The sequence below is a fragment of the Ambystoma mexicanum genome, chromosome 9 (assembly GCF_040938575.1).
Source record: "Ambystoma mexicanum isolate Mex_15411 chromosome 9, UKY_AmexF1_1, whole genome shotgun sequence".
In the NCBI taxonomy this organism is placed as follows: domain Eukaryota; kingdom Metazoa; phylum Chordata; class Amphibia; order Caudata; family Ambystomatidae; genus Ambystoma; species Ambystoma mexicanum.
Genome location: NC_090931.1, coordinates 1,004,721,165 through 1,004,743,314, shown reverse-complemented (window position 1 = coordinate 1,004,743,314; position 22,150 = coordinate 1,004,721,165). Strand labels below are relative to the sequence as shown.

At 43.1% G+C, this 22,150-nt stretch overlaps 1 protein-coding gene across 2 annotated transcripts in view; it reads left to right on the top strand.

The window, feature by feature from the left end:
- Positions 1-22,150, top strand: part of NOSTRIN (nitric oxide synthase trafficking) — a 771,458-nt gene that overhangs the window by 526,064 nt on the left and 223,244 nt on the right. For both annotated transcript variants that reach the window (XM_069616258.1, XM_069616257.1), the window contains exon 13: positions 4,141-4,266. In XM_069616258.1, coding sequence (XP_069472359.1) covers positions 4,141-4,266 — 126 coding nt within the window. The remainder of the gene's footprint in view (positions 1-4,140; positions 4,267-22,150) is intronic.

Here is a 22,150-nt window from a genome sequence, read left to right as displayed (position 1 = left end):
CTTGCGAAAAGTCAGAGGAGCAATATCCCGCCCCAATGGTCCTTTTCAGCATCATATAGATTATGTGGATATGTTGCAACAATGCAATGGCTGCAGATATATGTTGGTGGGAGTGTGTCCTTTTTCTCGATGGATTGAGGCAGGTCCATGCACACACCCCAATGCCACATGTGCTGTCAGGTTTTTAGTATTTGAGGTGTTTCCTAGATCGGGAGTATGCAAAGTCCTACGGTCTGAAAATGGGCTTCATTTTGTAAATAAAATTTTCAAACAGATAAATCTTCTTTTAGGCATAAAACACACGTTTTCCTCTCCCTATCACCCACAAGTGAATGGTATTTATGAGCATTTAAACTGACTCCTTAAAGCGAGGATAGCCAAGATGAAGATGACTTTGAAGAAGGGATGGCTATATTGCCTACCCCTTGCCTTTCGCATTGAGAAACCAGCTTGGTTCAGATCACCACCTGACTCCTCATGAGTTGATGACTGGACACTGCATGAGAGTACCCCTTGCTCTTCCCACTTGAATACAGACTGATACCCATAGTGTAGCAAAAACCTTAGGGATGAGATAGATGAGCATTTGACAAATAAGACTGTTAGTGTTTCTTTTGTTTCCCAATAGATCAAAAATCGGAGGGAAGGGTCAAAGAAGATTGAAGCAGACAGCAGCCAAATGATCAATTTAATCAAACTGTTGAAGATACCTAATTTATATTCAGGGGACCAAGTGCTTGTAAAGAGTTTTGTCCACACTAGGAATAAGCCCTGTTTCAAGGAATGGCACCTAGTCGAGGGGGTCGCCCCCCACTGTTGTGAAGATCTGAGGAAGAAGCTGCATCTGAATGACGTAAAGCCTTACAAAGGAAAGACCCATACTCCTCTGGCCCCCGTTGACAGTGAAGCAAGAGAAGAAGCTCTGCAAATGCAGACCTGATCAGCAACCAAGACCCAACAAGAACAGATGAAATAAAACCAATTCAAACTTTCAATAGTTCCCAATTTTAAAGGGAAACTAATTACTTTACAGTGTTCACATAACTATTCCTGTTAGGTTAAAGAGACAATGCTTTGAAGACAGAAGACGAAGAGCACACACATGTTACCTATAATGTTGGACACATTTTTGTATGCTGTTTTCACTTACATACTTCGATCCTATCCAGCTCTAGTGAGACGAAACTTTGATATTGTCACCTTTTTTCGGAAATCCTAAAAACACTCCCATTAGTCACAGCATAATCATTGCAATACTATTACAATTTCTTTTATAAAAACGTGTGGTTATTATAAAAAGATAACAAGAACTGAATGTCGATAAATTATAATGGGAATAGTCCATTATGTAGCATACACATTGCTAGCAAGAAGGCTGCTTACTGCACAAGATAAAATTCGACACATTAATTATTTTGCAATACTTCTTGTAGCAAATATTTTTACATTGTGTTCTCTTCCTTATGCTTATATCATTTTGTGAAACTATGTTTTATAATTTAGATGGAGTGTACAGCAATGAGGCATCTATTTCTATCCACAACAAAAGCATGAGTGACATTTTCCCTCAGATTTCCAAGCAAATTAACCAATTTAAGAGGGACGTGGAGAAGATTATCAGCCCATTTGAAAAACAGCATGTGGTATTAACACATGAGTGAGGTGGGAAGGAGAATGTCAGATGAGAGCTTCTTTATATGTTTTCTCCTGCCCTTATGCTATGAGCACAGCCAGAACATTTATAGCAAGAGAAATACCTATACATGATGTGAAGTGTCACAGCCATCTAGCAGCATGCATGATGAGAGGACAATTTGAATGGAAATGGGCAACCCTACAATGGATGTCGAAAACAACATTTCCATATGAAGATGCTTACTTAAAAAAGTACTAAGATGGGTTGAAGATGAAGCAGGACCTATATCCAAAATACCAATTGAAGAATGCAACACTGTGTTTCAGAAACAGTGGTCTGATCAAAGTTGGGGAAAATAAAGGATGCAAGCAAATAATTAATGTGCAAGGAATGAAAGGAGGAACTGCTATGCTGATGGACCACTATTGGGCCTGTGGATCCAAAGCTTATATGAAGCTACCTAAACATTGGGGAATAATGTGTTCTATAGTGATAATACATGTTCTGCGTTGGTGATCCGCCAACGTGATCTCCACATAGCCGATATTCCAAAAATGGATGCACACCAAAGGAAGATGAGGTCGCTTATCTCACCTGAAAGAAGAAAGAGAATTATTTTTTGACAAAATCAATAGAAACCTATCCTGACATTCCATATGAGCACAAATTGTTTGATAGGACGGCAGTGATATTTACAGCTATATTTCTACCAGGACTTCAGGTTGCAGCAAATGCCAAGTGTTTACAAATCACCAGATGGGAGCTGCTACAAAAAATTAAAATGACAATAAAAGAATTTCATATGATTAAAGAAGAATTGAGGGCCATTAGACTCTTGACCCTCCAGAAAAGTTATGTCCTGGACTTATTTACAGCAATGGAAGGAGGTGTGACCTGGGTGGCAAATACCTTCAAAAAGTTGGGAGTAATACTAGTGTTAATGTTGCTAGGATTCTGTTTTATAAGGATAATCATAGGACAATGCAAGAAGACAGTGAAGAAAGATATTGCGATGAAGATAATGATCGATGTGAATGCTTTGTCTGACAAGTGCAAACACACCAACTACATCACCCGTGAGCACCTGAAAGGAAGTAACATGGAATCCTCAGGAACAAAGTCTCAGTATCCTACAGGCCATAAGAACTATGTGGGATCTCATGGAGAGCAAACTGACTGTGAGAGCGTTAAGATCTAACAACACTAATCAGTTGATGGTTCCAGGATACAAACTCACTCAGGTGATTAAGTGTGCATTCTTTGCAGCACTGCCCAAAGCTCGGAATGCCATTCTCTCTGATTTGAGAGAAATGAAATCAACAGATCTGTTTAGGAAGAAGCTACAAATTCTGCTATTTAGATCATCTCTCACCTGATTTACCCATTGGGCTTCTGTTTGTCATGCCTCTGGGTTTATGTCCTGGTTTTATCTATCTCTTGCAAAATCTTCTTTGTGCCCATTTGCCTCAGGGCCGCCTGGTGCGCAGTATAAATGTTTCAAAGTAAAGTAATGCATAGGACTACTGCAATGACCACACTTACGCTGGTATTAGTTCTAGTGTTCACACTGCAGCACATTTTCACATTGCTCTGGGGCTAATGCCAACCATATTTCGTAATTGGTCTGCGTCTTCAACTATTGATTCAGGTGTTAATTCTAGTGATAACACCACTGCATGTGGGGAATGTTCTGGTGCTTTTGCCCATGCAAATATTGACATTGGGCAACCAAACCCAATGTTATCGTTTGTCTGGCACTGTGACAATTGCAAAACATTGTTCCATCATCAGTGCATATTGGGTCAATGTCCACTGCTTCAAAAAGTAAGGAATGCTTGTCATAAACATGTTCACAGATGAAAACACTGCTGGAGGCCTCACCAAAACCTGTCTGATATTGGCTTTGAGGCTGGCTGCTGTGAGCTCGGCCTGACAGTCTATCCCCCTCTCCCAAGCCTGCAAGCCTATAGCAGACCATACCTGTGGGCCACAGTGTTTACTGTAGTGTCCATTGCAGTCTTCAGCTTCTCTGACTATCTGGTGCCCTATAACACTTAAGGAACTATTGGCCTAATTTATTCCCAGATGCAGAAGGTAAAACATTCTGGGGAGGGTATATTGAACAAAATGGAAACTGATGATGGTGCTGTTGTACTAAAAAAGCATATCGACAGTTTGCAAGTATGTGCAAGGTGGGCAGAATGCACATTTGTAATTATGCATTTATTAAGGAGGTATACTGGAAATGAGGCAAGCTGTGCCAACTGGGCATAATATAAACTAGAATATGATTTGCTAAGTGGGTTAGCGTTAAAGTGGCAATGATGTCCTAATAAAACATGATTTAAACTGGGGTTCAAATAAGCATACATTCCGGCATTAAAAAAAATAAGAGACAATAATATGTATTAATCAAAATATTTGGTGATGAACAGTCGCATTGACATTTTGATCAGAAAATGCATTTATCTTTACTAAATGTAATGCTCATTTTATGCCCTCAGACAAAACTGAAACTGTGTCTTTTAGAAGCAAACTTCTACAAGTTATCAACAGCAGTGGCAGAAATTGAGAAGAAACCTGGCCCATCACATCCCTGCAGTAACTGTATTTATACCTGGGAGGAAAAGGTAACATTTGCAAAGGATAGTTTTATGTTTTTGAGCACTATTATTTCAAAGAAACATGTATTTGTTCCATAGTCTTAACTCTGTAAAGATTTCTTTTATATCTATATTAGTATTGAACAAATGTAATACCTAAACGCACTTACCAGAGGCATCCTGAAATTCAGGAGTCAAAAGCTCAATCAATGATCTATCCTTATAAATTCATGCTAGTTTTATCCCATGAAGGTGCTTTCAGAAAGCTTCATGAATCATTATTATGGTGGTGATGCTTTAAGGGGGACGCGATGGAGTGACATAACTCAACTGCGTCAATTTATGGGGCATTATCCTGTCAGCACAGAAGGGCATGAGCGGAGCCTGAGCTGAACGCCTGTATCCCAGTGTCTTCTGTGGGGGGGGAGGTCCGGGTCTACCGCAATCGCAGGCCCAGAGGATGATCACGATGATGAGGAGGGGGTCGCTCAGGTATGCAGCGATGATCTCTGATGCCCTCCTTCAGGTGTAACAACACTCAGAGATCTTGTATGCCGCAGTGTCATTGCATAAGAAGAGGTGAGGCATACCCTGGACCACCCACCATTGAGAGGGTGCGGCTCCCTGTGGGGGAGTGCACGTGCACCTCTGGGGACAATTTTTGGAGCGCCAGTTGAACGTGAATTTGAAATAAATGTTTTTTTTTGTCAGTCATCTTTTTTCTCAATGGTTAATCTCTGTCCCTGTCAGAGTCTACCAGTGGGGAGGTGGCTCAATTTTATTTTTCTCTCCTTTTAGTGGGTTAGCCACTGTGTGCCAGTACAAAGGTGGGCACGAGCTACTGAGTGGCGGCCCTCAATTTAGGGGTGCTTGTGCGCTCAGAAGGGCAGCTGATCTGCTGGCAATGGCAGAGTCATGGGTGGGGGTCAAGGAAATGTGCCCTTAGTGGCTGCAGCAGCCCCTGCATGTGTGCAAATGCCCAGACAGCAAGGTTCTCTGGTGCTGTTTCCAGAGTTTGATGTATATGGTGCGCCATCTAGCCTAGGCCTGAGGTGGAACCTGTGGATCGAGCACCTGGAAAAGTTTTTAACGACATGGGTGAGGTGAATGACTAGGCAATGAAGTCAATGCTGATTTATGCTGCTGGTCCGGCAGTGCACAAGATCTTTAAAACATTGCGGCCAGTCGATGACACCTATGTGGTGGCAAAGAACATTTTTAGAGAGTATTTCAGGCCGTGAGTCAATTTGGACTATGAAAGGTTTCATGTGAGCAGCAAAGCAGAAGGATGATGAAGCACATGACAGACTCAGGCAGCTGGCTTCCATGTGTGCATGGGACGATGAAGACGGGATGCTGCGTCAGCAGCTAATTCAGGGCTGTGTGTCAGGCAAAATGCGACGCCAAGTGCTAAGAGAACCGGGATTGACTCTGACACACATTGTGGAGATGGGCTGCTCTCATGAGTTGGCAGACATGAGAGCATCAAAAATGGATGCAGCAATGCAGACTCTTAAGATCGACGATGTGTGTGTCATAGGGCATCAACAAGTGGTCAGGGCGGCCTGGAGAAGTGTGGGTCCTTGAAAGGAAAAAAGGCTGGAAATGTCTGTGCTGTGGCTACAGTGTAGGTATGATCTTCCACACGTGGTTGAAGGTCCAGTGAAGGGACGTATGTGCGGAAGGTGTGGACTACCAACCATTTTGCATGAATGCGCCAATTTCCAGTGCCTGTGCTAATGCACAGGGGCCCTGTCATGATGGATGTTTGTCCAGAAATATTCCCAAAATGCGGCCTAGATGGATCAATAGGAGGATCAGTGTGGTCAAGTGGTGGAGGAGGATGAGGGGGATGAATATGTCTTCTTCACCTCCAGTTTGTGCAAACTGAAGGCAAGTAAGAAACAACAACCAAGGTGTGTGGTCAGTGCCAATGGGTCTGAAGTGCCTGTGCTGGTCGACACTGGCACCACCATTAATTTTATGGCACTGAAACACTATGAAACATTTCGTGGTCCTCCAGCGCTGAGACAGTCGAAGGTTTAGATATTCACGTTTGGAGGGGACAGGCCCGTACCGCTCCCTGGTGTATTTGTCTCAAAAGTTGACCATAGGAATAACACCATTAAAGCAGGATTTTTTGTCATGGACGTCAGCAAGGACACAATGCTGAGCTGTGCTGCAGAAATGGCGCTGGAGATTTACTTATAAGGTCTATGTGGAAGACATTCCTGCTGTATTGGAGAAGTTTGCAGATGTGTTTTTTGAAATTGGGAAGCTGGTGGGTGAACCTGTGATGCTTCACATAGACAATTTAGTTCGTCCATAGGCCCTAAAGCACAAGAGATTCCCGTTCCATCTGAGGGAACGGGTTGACAAAGAGTTGGACCATCTGGTTTAGCTGGACATCATTGAAAAAGTGGAAAGGCTGACCCTGTGTGCTTCTCCTATTGTTGTGGCACAGAAGCCCAATCAGCCAGGCTTGGTACGCATTTGTGTGGACATGCGCCTACCAAATAAGGCCATCAAGCGAGAACGGCACCTGATGCCCACCATTGATGACATTGCCACTGACCTGCAAAGGACAAAAATGTTCTCCAAGCTCGATTTGAAGGCAGGCTACCATCAAGTGGTCCGACAACCTGAGTCGAGGTACATTACAAGGTTCACCATACACAGGGGCCTCTACTCCTATTAGCGGCTCAGTTTTGGGGTCTAGTCGGCAGATGAGGTGTATTGAACATCAGTGATGACATTCTGTTTTTTGCAAAATCAGAAATGGAACACATGGAAAGATTGGAAAAGACCCTGGAAAAGATCGAATTTCTGGGGCTCATGCCACATAAGGATACGTGTGTGTTCTTCCAGGAAAGAATTTAATTCTTTGGGTCCATGTTTCAGGAAGGGGGTGTGTCACCAGACCGGGGAAAAGTAAAGTATATCAAGCAATCGAAGCCTCCCGAGACTGTATTGGAAGTCCTCAGCTTCCTTGGCATGTTGACATACTGTGGGCACTTCATTATTTATTTTATTTATTTATATAATGCTGAAAACCTGCAGGCATCAGAGCACTACAACTTAGAACAATATACAAAACACATACTGAGAACCAAACAAATAAAAATCAGAAAACCATCAAAGGAAGACATCCCTGCTAAAGCAACAAATAATAATTATAAGGTTAAGCTTTGTTGAGCCTTTTGGTAGATATTGACAGATGCAAAGGAAATGTGGCAGATTACTAGTCCCACATCCTAAGAGTACACCAATAGTGTATCTTAAGTCTGCTCAGGACCTTCAGGTCAGAGCTTCTAAACACTCCTGGCCCAGTTCTTTGGCAAATCCATGCAATTACTTTGTTCCGTTAAGCTTCTCCCATCTCTTTACCATAAAGTTTCTCAAAATTTGTAATAACGAAGTTTCGATGGTCCATGACAAGATCTCTGGTTTTCTTCTCCAAAGATGACGGCATTAGAGATTTTCTTATCCGAAAACTTCTGGACATAGCTAGACATGCACAAACTGCTGCAGGAATGAACCCCGGAAAAACGTGCTTGTATTTATTTACAGCAACTGTGGGTATGATATTTGACCCCAGCACTCACTCACTTGATACCAACACTCGCTCACTTGCTACCAAAAATGCACATGAACACAAAGCCGCTGGGAAGGAGGCGATTTCAAAGCCTGGCCCATTAGATATGGCCTGTGTGGATTGTGGCGACTAGGTCACTATCCCTAATTGACAGTCAGTCTCACAGCAACTGTTCACTGTTCTGATTTTGGACTTTCCCATGCAGAGGTGGGAAATCAGTTTGGGAAGAGATTTCTGTTTTAACTGAACTTGATTCCGCTACACATTTATCCAGTATATCCATCCATGTACAAAAATCACAAAAATTATTGCACATGTTCAGCTCTTTGGACATGTTGACTTTTACTTTTGACCATTGATCTGGAGTATAATGGAGCTGAGGACTAGCCCCAGGTTCAGGTGGCAGCTGTGTTGTTAAGGAAATATATGGTTCAGGTTCAGCCCTAATCTCCATGTCATCAATGGGAGGAGATGTACCATGTGCCATAAAGAGGTTAGTTCCCTGCTTCCTGGGCAAGCTCAACACCACAGAGTCAGCGGTAGAAAGTGGGGAGATGACCACAGGGGGAGGGCTGGGGCTTTACAGCCAAGCTTAATAGAAATTGGGACTGATTTCATACTTTGGCTAGCCTATGACTTTTTATGTGTAACCTTTATTTTGGCAGCAGCCAGCGCCTCAGAGACATTGTACGCTGTATGCTGTATGCTATATGCAAGGCAATACAGTAAATATTGCAACAGTGAAAACACCCCGCTATCCACAGAGGCGATACCTGACAGGCTATGCTTCCTCCAATTGCCAGGTGAGCCGTTCCAGACCAGAGATGCGTGACCCTATTCCATGGACTTCATAATTGCAAAGAATACAGCGCAAAGCACCCAGATGGCGCTGTACTGTAGCCCAGTCGTCAGCGTCAGCTCTTCCACGTGGCCGCCTCCAACTTGCATTCAGGTGCAGAGGAAAGGATCCAGAGTGTTCCAACAGAATGAAAACAGAGAAACGTCAAGCCGCAATGCCTCCTAAAAGCTGCTTCCGACGTCACTAATTAACGCCTGGCCACATTGTCAAAGGCATTAAGAACGTGGCCACATTGTTGGAGCCTTTGCAGAACTTGACCAAGAAGGACACACTGTGGCAATGGAGCCCGTTGAAACATGCTGCATTTGACAATATCAAGGAAGCGCTTGCGGCAGATGGCACAATGGCATTTTTGATCCGACCCTGATGGCTGACGTTGTGGTGGATGCAAGCCCATTTGGGTTGGGTGCAGTACTGACTCAGCAGAATATGAATGGAAACATAAAACCGGTAGCATTTGCGTGCAGTGTCCTATCTGAAATACTCTCAGATAGAGAGAGAGGCTTTCACATTGCTCTGGGGGTGCCAGCATTTTTGCTTGTACACTCTGGGGAGGTCTGGGGAGGTCTGTAACCATGGTCACAGACCACAAAACTCTTGTGCCCATCATGGCTGGATCATAATCAAAACCAACTGCCAGCATTGAGTGATAAATACTTGCCCTGCTGGAGAATGGGGTGTGTTTGGTCTATCGTCTTGGGTCAAATGATGCAGCAGACTATCTCTCCAAACATCCACTCAGGAAGGATAATTGATCCGGTGTTGGTGAAGCTGAGGCAGAGGTGTTTGTCCAGTTGGTCGTTGTCAGTGCAAGATTTTGCTGATGCATCAGGTGGGGGGAATGCTTACGCCTTCTCCGTGAAGCATTGCACAAGGGAGAATGGAAAGAGGTCTGGATAATGGGACTGAATAAACAAAACCATGATGCCCGTGTGGTGCTCAAACAGTTGTGGAAGGTCAGGAATGAACTATCTTTCACCAGTTCCTGACTGTTACTGAGGGGGCAGATGGGAGAAGGTATATGTGGATTTTGGGTCCACGGGCAGGAACACGCATTTTCTGGTGTTCATTGATCAGTGGACATGGTATCTGGTAAGTGGCATTTGTAGAGTCCATGTCGTTTGCTCACATAGCGACAATAATGGAGAAGGTGTTTGCTTCACATGGTTTCCCAGAGGAGATATATTGTAATAATGGACCTCCATTCCAAGGGGACAGTTTTGCACAGTTCATGTTTGAGTGTGGAATAAGACACAGGAAGATTTCTCCAGTGTGGCCAAGAGCCTATGGTGAGGCTGAACATGTTATGCAAACCAGGAACAAGGTGTTTTGCATTGCCCATGGCCAGGCCAATGCCTGAGAAGGGCCCTATACCAGTTTTTGAGAGAATACAGAGCGACTGCCTACTGGTCAACGGGAGTGGCCTCTGCCGAGGCGCTGCTCAGGAGATGTCCTCGTGGATTTTTGCCAGACCTGGAAAGGAGGACACCTGGAGAGATCACTGATGCGAGAGTGTCTGAAGAGAGGAGAGCCAGGAATGAGAGTGAGAACATCCGTTGAGGGTTGCAGTCACATGATCTGCCACCTGGAGACGGGTTTGTGCTCTAGCACCTTGAAGCGTCTGTGTGCTAGATGGAATTACCAATAAAATATCTCACACCAACTAGACAGACTCAAATAAGATGGTAAAATACTGCTTTTATCTCAATGAAGTAAAGCAGGGTTAATCATCAGTCAACAAATCGATTCATGCAAGATCACAATGTCGTCTTGATTATACTTAGCGTATTTAGTAATAGATGCGTCATCTACGATTTGATCATCCTACGTGGCATATTACAGAAACCTATCAAGGGGTGGGATTGGATTAGGGGAACATGTCTACATATGGATGGTACACGTGTTAATTGCTCATTGTTGGTCTCTTGTCTGTAAGACATGCCCTGAGCTACTCCTACATACATAGTGTAATATGTGCATCACAGCAGAGAATATGGCAGTCTAATAATACTTTGGAACATTTCATTAAAAAGTGCATGGCAGACTTTTATGATTGGTTGGCAACCCAAAACCAACCCTGGAAATTCGGCTTGCTAGCAGCACGTACATAGAAACAAAACCAGGTGCTTTGAGATATGTCAGCTCTCCAGCTGTTTACCCAATTAATCTACCTTCTCACATCGGTAGGCCTCATGCCGGTGTCTTCTGTTTGAAGACTACACTTTTAAGTCTGCACTGTCTCAGAACATTGAATTTAGTGTAGGCAAACCATTATCTTAGTTTTAAGCCTAATGAATAGCCCTTGTTTTCGAGCTCTTCATCGCGTGTTAAGAGACCATTACGACCCGGGCGCAAAGGGATACCGGACACCGGTAATGGCACCGGTGCAGGTAATCCCTTTGAGCCCTATTCCGAGGTCCCTTTGCGGGATCTTCCTTAACGCCTGGTTTTAGCAGGCGTTAAGGACGGGACCCGCAAATGGACTTCAGAGCTAAAAACGGTACCGTAATTTACGGTACCGTTATTAGCACCCTCCCCATTCCCATTGAGCCCTATGGGTGCTCAAATAGGAATGGGGATTGACATTTTCAATGGGGACTTACCGGTCCCGCAAAGGTCGGACTAGACCGGTAAGTCCCCATTGAACCAGGGCGGACACGGTACCGGTAATGGTGCTAGTCATGGCGCTAATAGCGCCATGACTAGCACCAACCTCGGAATGAGGCCCTATGAATTTGTCCATTTCGGCAGTGTATTTAACACCATTTGATTCAATTATTCTGGTTGTAGTTTCTCCTCTTGGCCTGTAGAGACTTGCTAACTCTATTCTATATAAAATGTATGCACTTTTAATTGTCCAATACTTGGCATCTGCAAATGTTTTAGTTCCTCCTAAACTTTGAGAAATATGTCCTCACACATGGTCTGCATGTTGGACTTCCTTCGTAATTGTCTTCATCTCTCGAAATAGCTTCTTTGGTTCCAGGCCAATGTACTCCTTAGTTTTGCACATGAGGACCATTTGCTGATCGTGTCTTCATCTCATCAACGTGGGCTCAAATTCTGAGGTAGCTGGATCAAATTTTATCATGAGCAGTCATCCATTTTTTTCTAATGGCCATCCTAAGTGTTGAACATGTACCCCTTTGGCAAGCTTCTATATGTTTGCTTTCTATCCTGTCTTACTCTGTATTTACAGTTATTGACCATTGAGTCACTTCATCCTTATTTCATCCATGATTACTTTGTCTTTAGGTACATGCTTCAGTTACATTGTCATTTTTAAGTATTCTCATATTGTTTCAGCATACGTTCTTATATCTTCTTTCTGACATTCTTCTGCTGTCATCAGACTTTGTTTAACGTTTGTTCATGGCTGTATTTTGACAGCTCGGCAAAGTACATCCTTCTTGGTAACTTTCCTCCACTATGTCAGCTTGTGGGTACACTCTGAATAATTGTCTGAGTGCATATCGTCTCCCATACACTCAAAGAGACTCTGGAATGTTGCAAGGATTCATGCATGGGTTCCCCAATATGACTCATTTGTCATCTCAATATGATGGTTGCAAGGGGGTAGAAACTGGGGAGAAGGCGTCTACCTCCTCCTCTACAAAGTCTTGGTGAGGAACACACACCCTGAGGGAAAGCTCTTGTTGACCTATGAACCCCGGCCCATGGACATGGTGGATGTAAAGTGGCCATGGTGACTGCATCTGATGGCAAGGCGACAGTAACCAGAAATTTAAATAAATGGCCAAAAGTACTCACGCAGGAATCACTCTGATGAATTGGAATGAAGAAGATGCTGGGGGAGCCGAGGATGGATGGGTGCCTTAAAAGCTTGTTGACCCAGCGCCTTAGGATGATGGAGGATCAAGGTTTGGTGGGAGGGGAAGAGGTACCCTCAGCGAGAGACAAGGAGCAGGCCCTCCCGTTTGAAGGATTATGGGCTGGACGCATAAAGCTGGCTGCTAAGTGAACATTTCACAAGTTGTAGCAGTTGTGTTTAAATGGGGGGGCTGTTTTGGTTGTTTTGCATTATTCATTGTTATCGTTATGAGAAAGGGGGAGTATGGTGGTGCCACTTTACGAGGGACATGACAGAGTGATGTAACTCTGCTGCGTCCATAAATGGGATGTTACTGTGTCAGCACAGCAGGGCAACAGCAGAGCCTGGACCCTACGTGTGTGTCCCAGTGTCTTCTATTGGGGGGCAGGGCAGTCCAGGGCGCTGCATCCGCAGGCCCGAGGCCTATAACAATTATCATTCCCATTAGGTCCGCTAGTTAACACACAACTGCCTTGCTACAGTCTTGCTGTCTTGCTCCATTGTGTGGAGCAGGTGGTCCATAAAATAGAGAAACACATTATCCCCAAGGAGCGTTGTGCAGAGTGCCTGGTTTCAAGAGATAAAGACTATGTGGTGTACAAATGTGAAAAATAATGACCTATTAGCCCATGAGCAATTAGGAAATGTGCAAGTTGTTCATGGGGTAACAATGTCTATGTGTGCACACTAGTGGGAGTTCCCAAATCTCCATGCTGCAACTGATTCTCCTAGAAATGTGTTTTGCTGTGTATTTAAAGACCAGGTAACTCAACTCACAGGCCAATCCTTCAGGTACATAAATAGTTTAAGATGAAACCGACTAAAGTAAATAGGGATTTGAATAATTTCTTGCTTTTATTGAGAGAGGGGCAGGTGCAAATCTCCAGAGGGAGGGCATTCCAAAGACGGGGGAAAGAAGTTGGAAAGAACTAAAGAGGGTAACGCACAAGAAGGGTGGGAAACTGAGAGAAGAAGCTGAGAGGTATATCGAAGCTCGCAGATGGGGTCATATCGAGAAATGAGGGAGCAAAGATATGGTGTGGCAAGAGCATGAGTTCTCTTAAAGACTAGACAAAGAAAATTCATCTCAAATCGAAGGTGAATTGGAAGCCAGTGAAGAACAGATCAGATAAGGGGGGATTCTGGAAGCTGAGGGAAGGTTAAGCAGAGTTCTGAAAGCAGATTGCAGGACTGAATAATGGCATATTTAGAGGCACCAATATATAAGGAACAACAGTAGTTCAGCAGAGAAAATACCATAGTTTGCAGGAGAGGTTTAGTGGAAGAAAAAGTTAGAAGCATCATCTTAATACTAAAGAGGTAAAACCGGAAGGATTGGGCGGTAGATTTGATCTGGGGAAGGAGTGAAAAGGAAGAGTCAGAAAGGAAGCCAGGATTACGTGCTTGGTACCCAACAGGAATCTCAAGAGGAGGAAAATAAATAGTTTGAGAGGAAGGAATAGCAGGAGAGGTGGGGAGGACAAATATTTCATTTTTTGGGGGTTAAGGCAGAGGAACTGAGAGGCCATCCAGGATTTCAGTGGGGTGAGGCAAGAGGAGAGACGCAGATGAATCAAAGGAAGAGAAAGAATATAAGAGGCGGGTGTCGTTGGTGTACAAGTTTACCTCAAAGCCCAACTCAAGAATAAGTGATGCTAGAGGGGAGGTATGCAGTGAAAAGAGAAGAGGACCAGGTACTGAGCCATGAGGAACACCTTAAGAAAGAGCGTGAGGCTGGGAAAAGGACTCCTTCCAAGTAACTTTAAAAGAATGATCAGATAGGAGGAGAACTGAAGAAGATCAGTGTCAGAAAACCAAAGAGATGTAAGTGTGGAAAGAAGTGTCAAGTTATCCACTGTGTTCATTTATGGTGGCAGGCGTGAAAAATAGCATCAGAAACTGAGACAAAGGCGGTTTGGGTAGAAAAACTGGAAAAAGGCACAAGATTGGTGAGAGGGGAGAAGATTGTAAAGATTGAGATAAGAGCTAAGTTGAAAATGAACAAGTAACTTGAGAAGTTTTGAAAGGTAAGGAAGAAGGTAGAAAGGATGGAAGTTCGAAGGATCATTTGAGTCTAACAAATGCTTTTTAAGAAGGGGGGCAAGAGTAGCAGATTAGAAAAAGGAGTGAAAGTAGCCAAAGGACAAAGAAGAATTGAAGACAGAAGACAGAGTAGAGACAAAAGTAGGAAGAATAGGTTTGATGAGAGAAGCAGGTAGAAAATCAGAGGAAGCAGACATTGAGTCTGACTACGAAATGGAGTTGGCAATGTCAGATTCTGAAATGGAGCAGAATGAAAAGGCGGGACAACCAGAAATAGAAGTGGTGGCAGAGTCCGTGGAATTGACTGCAGAAGTGGGGCCCAAATGGGGGGGTCAATGAACATCAAATATCATACATTTCTGTCAGAAAGAAATTAGAAAAGTCATTAGGGGAAAGAGAAGATGAAGCAGAGGGACCAGGGATGAGCGGTAAGAAGGTTATTAATAGTGGAGTGATGGAGTATGGTTGAAGAGCTCTGAGACTGAATGAGAACATGAAAATAATAATCCTTGGCTTGTTTGAGAAGAGAGGAAAAGGAGAGCAGTAACAAAGAGAATAATAAGTAAATGACAGTGTTTTTGAATTTCAGCCATTTATGTTCAAATCTACAGAGTTAGATCCTAATCTGCTTAAGAGAATCAGAGAGCCAAGGGCAAGGAGTTTTACCTTGGGTTAAAACTGAGATAAAAGGCAGAGAGAATCAAGAGATGCAACAATCACAGTGTGAGACATATCAAGAACAGAGTCAATATAATTTATAGAAGAGGGGAAGGATCCCAGTGGATGCCTCGAGACTCTGTGAAGAGTGATTAAGATTGTGAAAATCCTGACAAAGAAAGTAGGAGATAGAAGGGTGGCCTGCAGAAGGAACATAGGAAGGAGGGATAAGAGAAGTGGAGATCAGAATGTGATCAACCACAATCAAGGGCATTAATTAGAATGGGATCAATATCATAATAATCAGCAGAGATAAAGACAAGGTTGAGGAACCAACCTTTGATATGAGTAGATGGAGACGGAATCAGAATGGGATTATAAGAAAGAGTAGAAAAAAAATCAATGGGCAAGAGGAAGAGTCAAGAAGAGCAGGGGAAAGATGAATGTTAACATCACCAAGAATAATAAAAGAAGAGGCAGGAACAGAGACTAAGGATAGAAAGACTTCAAAGTCTTAATAGAAGGACCCAAGAGGGAAATGGATAACCAACAGAGTAATAGGAGAAGGGGAGGCGGGAGAAATAGCATGAAACTCAAATGATGAGAAAGAAGGAAGCGAGAAGGGGAGAGGAGCAGTATACCAGTGAGGGTAAAGATCAGACCGGTCCCACCAACAGAATGGCAAGGTCTATGGGAATTAGAAAAGAAAGAACGAACAGAGGTTAAAGCCGATTGAGTAGCAGACTCAACCTGGTGAATTCAAGTTTCGGTGATACAGAAAAAGTCAAAATTAAAGGAAAAGAATAGGTCCAGGTCGGTTTTTGAAACAAGTACATTCCAAAGGCCTAAACTGATAGGCCTAGGGGGAGAATTCTGAAGAGTAGGGTAGATGACATTTGAGTGAGATGCAGAACAAAAAGTCTATCTATGTCTAAACAGGAATGCTCATAGTAAAGAGACAGTATAAGGAACATGCAAGTAGACAAGTGAGGTTATGCATTATGAGGGCTATACGTGGTTTTGCATGTCAAGTGAAACAGAACAGGTGGCAAACAGCCAGGTGAACCGGTGCAAACAAGGATTGTTACTGCCCTTAGAAAGGACCTCCGTTGGGGAAGTATGCCCGGCTGATGGATGCCCTGGTAAGGGACCTTATAAAGGGGGAATATATGACCGCATGGTGGGGGGGTGGGAAACATTCTGTGATGGTGATGTCAGCCGCAGCTGGCGCAGTGTCCAGAGAATGCAGGGTCCACCTCGAGCAGGTAAGTACTAATAGTAAGCATTCTGCAACAGGTAGATAGGGTCCCTTAAGTCCCGTGACCTGGATCTTGAAGTTCACATGACCACATGCTTGAGGAGGTGGAGGGGCCACACGCCATGATGGTGATGTCAGCTGCAGCTGACCCAGGGTCCAGAGAATGATGGGTCCACCACCAGAAGTGAAGTCAAGATGGTGTACCTAACATATTTATTTAATGTATTTGTAGATCTTTAAAAATTCTGAGCATTGAAGGTTAAATTGAATACAGAAACAGCAATAGAAAAGGTACAATCCTGAGTGGAGATCGATGGCCTAAGAATTTTGGGCTAGATGGAACCGTTTGGCTTAGATTGAGATTTCAGATGGTCTAATTTGAGGTTGAGTGATGGTAGAAGGGATTTATTAAGGAGTGAATAGCTTAAATTGTAAAATTAATTTGTCAGCACACAGTTTCTATTTTGCTCGTGTATGGCATTTAGGTTAGGGGAGGCAAACCGTGAGCCTCTTTTTAGCTTCTTTTATGATAGGATCTGCTGGCTAAGTATTATCTTTTGAAGTTGATGCATGTTTTTACAAGTAACCAGTAAATACTCTTTATTGCCAGGGAGATTTGATAATTAAGGCCAAACATGTGATGGGATGAGGCATATGGTTCTGTGCAATAGATATCACTGCAACAATCAAAGAAAGAGGAGGATGCTTAGGTCACAAATGTTTGCTTTGGAGGCATGATAAATGACTAATGCAAAGACCACATCACTGTCAAAGCAAGCGCCAATTAGAGAGATTCCCTCTTGATGCTGAAATTCTGTTCACATGCCAGATGGCTATAGGAATGCAAGTAGACTAGGGTTCAAACATTCATGGAACTGAGCCTACATTGTGTATGTGTTAATACAGAGGAGGTTGATATTCATTCAGGGCAAATCGTGTAAGATACCTTCAAAAACCCCTAGGCATTCAGCATGTTTCTCAGATGTGTGTATTCAGTAAACATAGGATAGATTACTGTGGCTTTGCTTAGGACTGCACCTAATAGTATGGAGTCACCTTTCTAAATTAGCAGGACCTTGGGGGCTCCTATATTCCAGCACCTATCTCAGAGGAGGGTCCCCATAGGCTGCACCACTAACAAAGGAATAGAACATGTTTTCATGCTGACAGGTTCGTCAGGTCTTGAAATGAAGGTCTCCTAGAAAGGAGCTGCGTCAGGAAGGGAGAAAAATGAAACAACAAGACTATCTTGGGATAGGGGGAGTAGGCCCACACAGTTTACATCAACATACTTAATTGGTGTCCCTGTTCTGTGCATTCCCACATAGATATGCTTACATATACCTGAACTGCAGAGCTTTAGCCCAGTCATCTGCTAAGGTATGATACTAACCCACAGGATGGAGAAAGCAGGAGTTGTGGCCCACCAGTGAGCCAGAAAGAACAGCAAAGAGTGAGTGTATGACCCTTGGAACGTGCATCTGTTACTGGATGGGATTACACCATTTCCTTTAGTCAAGAGGACTTTGGTATCGACTCCTCCTCCAATCCGACCACTTTGCTTTCCGTCCACGGAGTGCCTGTGGAAACAAAGCATGGATTTCTTCAAAGAGGGACCTGCCCACCAGCTCGGTTCTTCTTGAAGTTTATTTTTATCAGCCGCTCCACAGGAAACTCCACGATCTTCCAGCTAATGGCAGAGGATGACCGATCGTCCAAAGCTCTAAAGTCAAACTAGTTTAGATCTGAAATCATCTGCACTGCTACCACATGAGTTTATGGCCTTTGGAACATACATCTGTTACTGGATGGGATTACACCAGAATAAATCTGAGTCCAAATAACCGGCCAAACTCAAGAAGATGGCAAGTTACTGTTTTATTAATAATTATCTAAAACAGGGAAGTTACAATGAACATCAACGGATGGACGCTCAGTCTCTCATGATTTCCACAACAAATACAATATATATACTTCATTATGCGTCAGAGTGACATCATCCGATGTGGCACTAGTAAAAACGTATCAAGGGTCCGGATAGGTTAAGGGAGACATCTATATAAATACAATCATATAGGAGCTAGGATTCTTATTGGCTGTCCATTATCAGGTGGACAATTTATGCCTACCTCTTGAAACATGTCATTTTAAAACAAATCAGTTAGCCTGTGTTTTATTGGTTTCTCAAACTATAAGGTACTTCATTATACGTAATAATACAATTGGTTTGGTATGCTTATGCCGTGTCTGGAACAGTCGGTTCATTTAGCAACACATAAGCCAAGACCCAGGTGCACGGAGATAGGACATGAAGCTACCTCACCACCCAATTGGCCCAACATCTCTCATCACCCATGCCTTCTGTCATAAAATTGTCTTTGCACTTAGCCTTGCAGAGTATTCTCGTCCTGGGAATGCACAGGAGTGAGTCCACTCGCTATTGTGTCTGGAACTCCAAGTTCGAGCTCTATTTACACCCTTGACTCAAGAGACCAGAGATTACGATTTGGTTCATTCTACAAGTTTTTAAATGCTTTAAATCAATTTAAGCTTGGCATCCTTTGTATTCTTTCTTGTACCGTAACATGAAAGGAGTCTTCCTCTGCATGCTCGTTCTTCTTCAGAGTAGATAGCTGACCTCAATTTCTAGAGTCTTGATGTCAGCCAGACAGCCTCACCACGCAGCTTCGGCAACCTGTTATTCTACTGCGACATCGTTTTTCATTCCCCTTTCATGTTTTTTGGCTTATTTATTTCATGATACCAATGTCCAGTTTCTATACAATGACGACTTTGCCTGCATTTTACTCACTACTTATAGCTAGCCTATACAATGACTTGATCTCTCTTGCGTTTCAGCATTTGTACATTCATTAAACTTCTGTTTTCTGCAGCACTTTGTTAACATGTAATCTTCTTCTTTTCCACTTTGATAGTTCACTTAATTCTTTATTTCATCATTTGTCCTCTAGGATCCATACATCGTCTTCATTCAGTATCTCGGGGCATTGTGCACACTTTCTCATGACATCATTTGTTCAGTTTCTTAGTTCTTTATCATATTCCTTCAGAGAGTTCTTCCTGCAGGCAGTCATCAACTCGAGGGTACATTCGATACGGCTGTCTCAATGGATATCTCTTCCAAATACTCACTGCGGTGTTGGTACGATAGATGGTACGATAGATGGTGTCAGACAATGCACGGTCTCATGTCTCCAATACAAAGAAGGTATCAGGGTGGGATCTCGTGTGGATGGATACATCTGCTCCTCTACAAGAGGGTGAGCGTATTCATTGATTTCCTATGCCAGAAGCAGTCACTGACATAATTTAGAGCAGGGAAGCCAAGATATGTGCCAGCATGGTTAGGCACAGTCGGGAATGGCAGACAGATAGAGCAGGACTGGCTGCCAGCACCTTGGATACAGGTACAGGGAGAACAGTAGAAATGACAGCTGCGTATCTCAGGAGTGGGTGCCAAGAAGGAATAAGTGGGGAGTTGAAGAAACACAGCAGTGGTGGCTGTGAAACCCGGGAGCAGCATCTGTAATATCAAAGGGGGAGTGAAAGGACCACAGTGCGATGGCACCAAACAGTGGAAGTGAGCATATTGCAAGGCAGATGAATACACTTCTGTGGCCCTTACATTGGCACACTTCACATGCATCACTGTCTCTCTGGCCACAAAGGTGCATGCGGGTCTACTCAACGGGAACACGTGATACGATATTTAAGCAAGGGTAAATGTTGTTAACCATAGTGGGTAATGCAAGAAAATAGACTAAAAGCATACTGCAGAGGTCCAGTGGAATCAGAGGGAATTTTTATGTATAGATTGAGGGAAATTCATTGGAGTTCTAAAGGTCAGAAAGCTGGGAAAGAATAACAAAAAGAGATCTAGAACACCATGAAGATAAATCGGAGTGCACACAAAAAGGAATGAGTTAGGCCAATATGAATCATGTGCGAGGTTCAGTTGCGTGTGCAAGCAGGATGCTCACAGCATTCATGAGGGAAAATGTCAAATTATAATAGTATAATACGAATTCAATTTTTAGTTTGTTGAATTAACGGTGACCCCAAGAAACTAATAACCATTCTAACAGTGAAACCAACAAAGGATGTCCCTGACAAGACTGGAAAATAAACATGCTTGGGACTAGACACGTAGTTATATGTTCATACAACTATAGGCTTTCATGAGAAAAGGGAACTCTTACTGGGGTGTTAATAACATCATTAATGGTTGGAAAGAATTAAAACATGTGTTGATAATGTACGTATCTCACATTGCAAACTATTGCAATGTTTTAAAAGGGGGTCAGATAGGATTATACAATCTGGGGTATGCAGTAGGAGCAAGAACCGTTCACACCTATATTTTGATTACAAGTACTGTATATTGCATAAGGAAAGGGTTTACAAATAGAACTCCCTGAAATATAAATTAACTGAAATGTATTATATCTGGTTAGTAATATATCAAACCAAGGTTTAACAGAAGAGAGGATGTTCGTGATTTGAGAGAAGTGGCTCACCTTCCACTGCTCCCCTCTTTCATCCTCTCTAACTACACTGAGAGGTCCAGGGCTTCTCCACGTGGTCACACAGCACTGGCAGCAGGCCATCAACCTTGCATCCAATGATGAGGCAAGACTTGGTCATCAAGCAGATGGCACGCCCAGATGCAAACATCCAGGATAATGCAATGTAGAGGGGAGAACCGGGTTATTAAATGCTAGCAGTGATCAAAGAAAGAGGGTGTCCAAAGGGTAGGAAGCGGTGCAAGGTCAAGGGCCAGTCATATTCTACTGAAAATTGTCAATTCGATACCAAGCTCTTGACAAGGTTATCAGGAGTGTATCTGAGCAATTAAATTAAGTCCTGTGTTTTCTTTAATAATTATTTCTTGAAATATTTGCCGAACATTAGGTGGGGTTCAGCACAGACATAGTGGTGATATGTCATGTTCAGTGCAGGGATGAAATGCCTGCATCTGTAGAATCACTGTTTGGGCCTCTCGTGTTGCTGGCAGTGACATGTAAAAGGTTTGCAATGGATCATCAGTGCAAGACACAAAAAGACAGTATTGGGAAGAGCCCAAAGGGTGCTCTGGTATTTCTTGTGCTGAGTTACTTTGTTGGGCTGCACAAGAGTTGCTCTGGATCTTAGAAGAAGGCTGGATCTACTGTCTTTTATTTCCTAAGGGTAGCAAGTCTTTATTTATGTGAGGAACCGTTGTTCTGATCTAGAACCATCGAGTGATCACTCTGCGATTGATTTACGTTTGGGTAACGAAACCTAATGACAATTGTGTCTTAAAGGTGTACACGATGTCTGTTTATGTACAGACCAGTTACAAGGTAGCTTCAAAGTGCACTTATGTGTCATTTGTTGAATCCCAAAAGCGTTGTGTTTGATTTTTCTTTTGGGATTCACTGTTCACAGGATATACGGTTGTTTTTCTCCTTCTCAATATCCAAATATTGGAGTTTTGATCATCTCTGGATGCTTTTTCCGGGTTGTGTCATAGGAGATTTTAATCTTTTTGATAATAGAAGTGGGTTTAACGAGTTAACTTGTTTAGTTTCACTTGTATAGTTTGGTGGGCGCACAATTTCGTGGCTGTGGTGCTCCCAATCAGAATTGCGATTGTGTTGCGCATTG